This window comes from Egretta garzetta, unplaced genomic scaffold, assembly GCF_000687185.1.
Source record: "Egretta garzetta isolate BGI_Z169 unplaced genomic scaffold, ASM68718v1 scaffold526, whole genome shotgun sequence".
Lineage (NCBI taxonomy): Eukaryota > Metazoa > Chordata > Aves > Pelecaniformes > Ardeidae > Egretta > Egretta garzetta.
This window is the reverse complement of record NW_009259967.1, coordinates 787341-792501: the sequence shown is the minus strand read 5'-3', so window position 1 is coordinate 792501 and position 5161 is coordinate 787341. Positions and strand designations below refer to the sequence as shown.

General features: G+C 44.0%; 1 protein-coding gene across 1 annotated transcript in view; it reads right to left on the bottom strand.

Annotated features, from left to right (window-relative positions):
• TYRO3 (TYRO3 protein tyrosine kinase) overlaps positions 1–5161 on the bottom strand; it is a 37022-nt gene that overhangs the window by 25696 nt on the left and 6165 nt on the right. The window contains exons 3-4 of the mRNA XM_009640225.2: positions 4456–4626; positions 1607–1693 (exon numbers count right to left, since the gene is read on the bottom strand). Of these exons, the coding sequence (XP_009638520.1) occupies positions 1607–1693; positions 4456–4626 (258 nt within the window). The remainder of the gene's footprint in view (positions 1–1606; positions 1694–4455; positions 4627–5161) is intronic.

The following is a 5161-nucleotide window of genomic DNA, read 5'->3' as shown; positions in this document are numbered from 1 at the left end:
AGCTTTACTTTAATATTAACAGGGCCTGTACTAGATCTTCAAAACTTTTGCTCTTTAGAAGACCCTCATCACTTCCCTGAGTTTATAACTACTCTTTTAGACATATCTTTGAGGTATTACAGTTAGAACTTTTATGACTACAACACTGGACTTGCTATTCACAGCATGCTTTTTTGTCTTTAGGACATGCCTCATACTGGTGCAACATTTGCCAAATCACTTAAGCTTGCTCTTCCTCAGCTCTAAAAAGCGTGTGTGTATGCACACACAAGCGTGCGATGGTGATACATCCCTCCCAAATAGGTTGTGTGGATTCATTAGCTGATGATTGACACCTATGGAGCACTTCTGGCTAAACGTAATTGCTGGGAAATAAGAGAATTCTGAGGCCTTTACCCCATCACCTTACTAATGGTTAAAAAAAACTTTGAAAATCTGCTTTAACACTAGAAAAAATTTAAAAAGCTTGTTTATGCTAAATGTTATTTCAAATTATGGTTTGATGAGATTTTTTTAGAGCATAATAGCTTTGTGAACTAAATGCTATCCCAGGATAAAAATATCCATAGAAGATATATCCCACAATAACCAATTCCCCTGTGTAGACAAGCCTTTAAGGCAACAACTCCAAACGTTTTTAAATTAAGTTATAAATCTTACTAGTCCAGCATTCTGCATTCTTGGCATAGCAGTAACCACAATGTCCCAAAGAAAAATAAATTGTAAGAGCAGTAGATCTACAGCTGGATTTTAAGCTATCCTTTAATGAATTTTAGATTAGATAATACAACTGTGAGTTCTGATACAGACATAACTGCTTGCTCTTACTCGCACTGAGCAATAAGCTACCACTTGGAACAAACAATTTTTGCGACATGCCTCTCCTGGAACTGATAATCATGTAATTTAATGCGCATTAACGCATGACTAAAAATTCAAATACAGAAGCATCTCAACACGAAGAGGAGGGGAAGAGCTGATTGCTCTGATTATCCCCATTCAGTCACCTGGAGGAAACATGACATCAGACTAGGGACTTGCAAATGGCAACTGGTCATGCAAAGGCTAGGAATTACTTGTTTTGAATGAGGTTTTAAAAAGCAAAGAATTAAAAAAAATAAAATCCATAAAAACAGTGTGGATGAACAAACTTTATAGGCCACTGGTGATCACCTTCCTAGTCTTTTTTTGGCATCTAACGTGATGCCATTAGAAGCAAGCAGAAGTAATGGCCTCTTTAGCTCTAACAAGACCCATCTATCTCCAAGAAGGAAAGATTTCCCCCAGCTACAGATTTATATCCAGCTACACCTCTCACAAACAATCTGACTGCTCCGACTCTCTCCTTTTTGAGGAAAAACTGTTATTTGACATCACATTTCCACTCCTGAATTAGATGCGGTTTGTTTTCAACAGCTTGGGATACGGCCCTGCATAGCAAGCGGGAACTGCTGTTAGAGCACAAAAAATTGTTTCGACTGCTGAGAGCTCTGACCGGTGCTGGTTGCTGGCAGCCCTGAGACAACCCCTTGCATTAAGGATCCCTACTTTCCCTCCCCAGGAGAGCAAACCCAAGTCCCTTGCCCATTCTCTTGCAGTCTCTCACCTTTAATTTGAACAGTGGCTGTCCGAGATGAAGACAATCCCTTTATGTTGTGAGCTTCGCAGGAGAAAACTGTGCTTTGATTAATACCTGGAGATCAGCCAAGAAAAGGAAAGGAAACACAAACAGCTGTATAATCCAACTTCAACCTTCAGCAGAATTTCAATTATGTGTGACATCCAGCTCAGGCTGTACAGGCAATTGGAGGGCTGAGCTGGGTGCCAATCAAAGGCACGTGGATTTCAATGTAATTAACGTGCTAAACACATTTTTTAATGGAGAGAACGTGGCAATGTAGAAAAGCTTCCATGGGAGCCTCAGAAAGCACAGAAAAAGAAGGAAGAATCTGGCAGAACAGCAGCTCACAGTGCTCAATTAGTAGATGTCCACTTCTCACACTCTGGGGAGCATCTCTGCAGCAAGAATCATGCTGAGCCATGTGCTTATACAATGCCCAACGCTCTGGACCTCAACCTGCCACCTCAGCAACAACCATTTTCTAACGGGGCTATAAGCCCAGGCAAACTTCCAACCAGACACTGCAGATTTCAAGCTAACTGCCACCTGTCCCTCACCTTGCATCAGACTTCTGAAGACACGCAAAGGAAGTGGAAGTAAAATGCTACTGCATCAGCACGGAGGCACTTTCCAGGGGCGATACAGGTGAGCATTACGCCCCCTCTCTTCTGTGAGCATCCCTCCATCCCACAGGGCCTCAACATGGCATCATACTGATGTCTGGCTGCTCCGAGATGCATATAGGTGTTGCTAATAAATCAGAATTGAGACAGATTTGCAAAGCTGCTTGGACAAGTGTCCCCAGCATGTGTTCTCACTCTACTCGGCCTTCAGTTGCCTTATAGGGCTCTAACTGAGAAAAATTGAGGATTGGCATGCTATAGGCATACAGTTTAGGAGGGAAAAAGATTTCAGAGCTGCACAGAGCAGCTTTCACAGCGTTTGTCTTTGCCCTTTGAGTCATCTCCCAAGCCTGAGATTAACAGCACTGAGAAGAAGGTATAATGGAGAAGAGGAGGGACTGCTATAAAACAAAAGAGCAAAGTATTTTAGCTTCTTCCATTCACCCCAGTGAACCAGAGGAAAATGATGCCAGCAGGCTGAAAGCCAGGCAGCAGAGTAGAGCAGCACCTGATGTGGTAGGCACGTCCCAGAGACAGAACCACACACAGCCCTGCCCTGAGGAAAACACAAAACACACCACAAAACAAGACCTCCTTGCTCTCTAGCACCATTGCCAGAACTGCTCTCCAAACACAACCACCCTTTTACCAGACCAACTTCTTGCTGAACCTTCTAAATGTTTGCTTTCTAGCCAGAACTTCGTTATTATTTTCTTCATAATTTGATACTTACTTTAGCTAGGAATGCTTGTTTTTCTTACAAACTGCCTTTTTTGACATGTTTTGGCAATCTGACCATGCAGCTCGCATCCTGCTACATTTTTTCCGTTGCAAAGACAAGATCTGCCCAAGGGACATCCCAAAGAACACTGAAAGGGGCAAAGAAAGATGCTGGTGACGAATATATATAATATAGCAATTCATTTGGAGGCTCACTAGGAGCAGATGCCCTTCTTCAGGCCCCCATGCCACTGCCCCACAATGACAGAAGTTTTGTGAGGCACTGTGGGATGAGCTCAGTGGAAGAAGGGAGCCTTTTTTTTTTTTTCCCAATTGTCTTTCCCCCTTTCGACTCAATCTTTTCAGTTTCCATTTCAACAAGCAGATTATATCATAAGGGAGCAGTTTTCATTTCCAACTTGGAATAGCATCGAGTGGCTATGCAAGAGAGGGAGCAGATGATAAAACCACTGCAAATCACAAACCAGGTTTTGATTTACATATAAATTAGGTTCTAAGGGAAGGCTTAATAGGATTCGATAGCTCCAAGGATGACCAAAGATGTACAGAAACAAACTCCCTCTGGATGTAACTGTATTAACACTGATGAAGAGGCCCCAGAGATGACTGAGTCGCAAAACCTTTTCTTTCTAGATAGCTAGTTCAACTTTGGCTCAGGGCGGCTGAGAATAATAAAACAGCAGCATAGAGAAGATGTAACACAAAGCTGTCGGACAACTAACTGGAATAAAGTTACCTTTAGGAGGTAACTACAAGAATAGCTGCGTCCCTGGCAGGGATACATCACCCTTCCCTGAGAGTGGGCTGAAGAGAGGCTTGAACACCTACTCGGTCCCTAGTCCTTCAGCTGACACTGCTGGGGAAGGCAGTCTTACCACTGTGCACCTAGTGCCTGCTCTGGGGCAAGCCTTGGTCTCTGAGGTTATCAACCATCCCACTTCAGCACCAATACAACCACATTAGAAGTGTCAAACAATTACATGAGGCAGTCAGGTTTTAACAATAAGAGCATTCATCAAGCCTGCAAGAACACAGCAGGGTGAAGAGAGGGGAAAGCAGTGCGTGACATGGCCATGCACAGAAGAAGGAGATGGCATCTGCTACATGTGAACGCTTGGAGACTTCCAAGCCAAATGTCACCAATAGTTACTTAATATAACCACAAACACCCCCCACAATGTGGAACAAGAGAGACATCCAACACATCACCTGTGCCGTAGCATCTTTACCACAGCGCCAGCCCCACCCAAGCTCTGAAGAGCCTGCGTGCCTCAAGCCAGCAGAAAATACACAGAGCAACAATCAACACTCAAGCTGATCTGGCTTTGAGGATGATCAGGATCTCTCAATGCACAGTCAAAGACCATTCTCACACTATGTGGCTACCCAGTGTCACTGGGCATGATCAGAAGAGAGGTCTCCTCCTCTTCTGATGCTCAAAGCAATCCCCTGCATTGGCAGCAGCCTTACCTGACACATTTAGGATGGAGGGGGAGATGTCTGGAAGCCCCACTCTAGAGTCTCCCATCCACCAGACAATTGTCACTGGTTCAGGGGGACCAACAGCAGCACAGGCCATATGAAATGGGGCATTAGGGGACACGGACACATCCTCAGGTTCCACAGTAAAGTAGGGCACACCTAGAAAAGCAACAGACAAGTGATAATAACTGGAGAGACTCCTTCTGTCTCTTGTTTATTTCCACTAATACCAGTGCCCAACACTGGACACCCATCTGCCCTGCCCCTACACCTAATCCGACTCCCTCCAAGCCCTTCACAAGAACCAAGGGTCAGATACGCTGGATCACCTCAGAACATGAATGTTTATATAATCCCACTAGAAGCAGTGAGAGAGAAAAGAGTGCTTGCTTCCCCAAACGCCTTTGAAAAACTTCTTTCACTGAGTCTCCTTCAAGACTCCCCTTATGAAGCAGCTTTTAGCAGCAGTATTTGCTCAGTTTTCCAGCTGGAGAGATTGGAGTTTAAAGAGGCAACAGTCAATAACTTCAGCAGTGGCAGACACCACTTTAAAAGACACCTAATCCAGCTGCAGATACTTCTTGCTATGCATTAAAAACTGAAGCTTGTGAACGTGTTGAACTAGCAGCTGTAACAAACCCATGAATGAGGAAAGAATCCTCCTGGTGAGAAACTGGGATCATTTACAATGCTT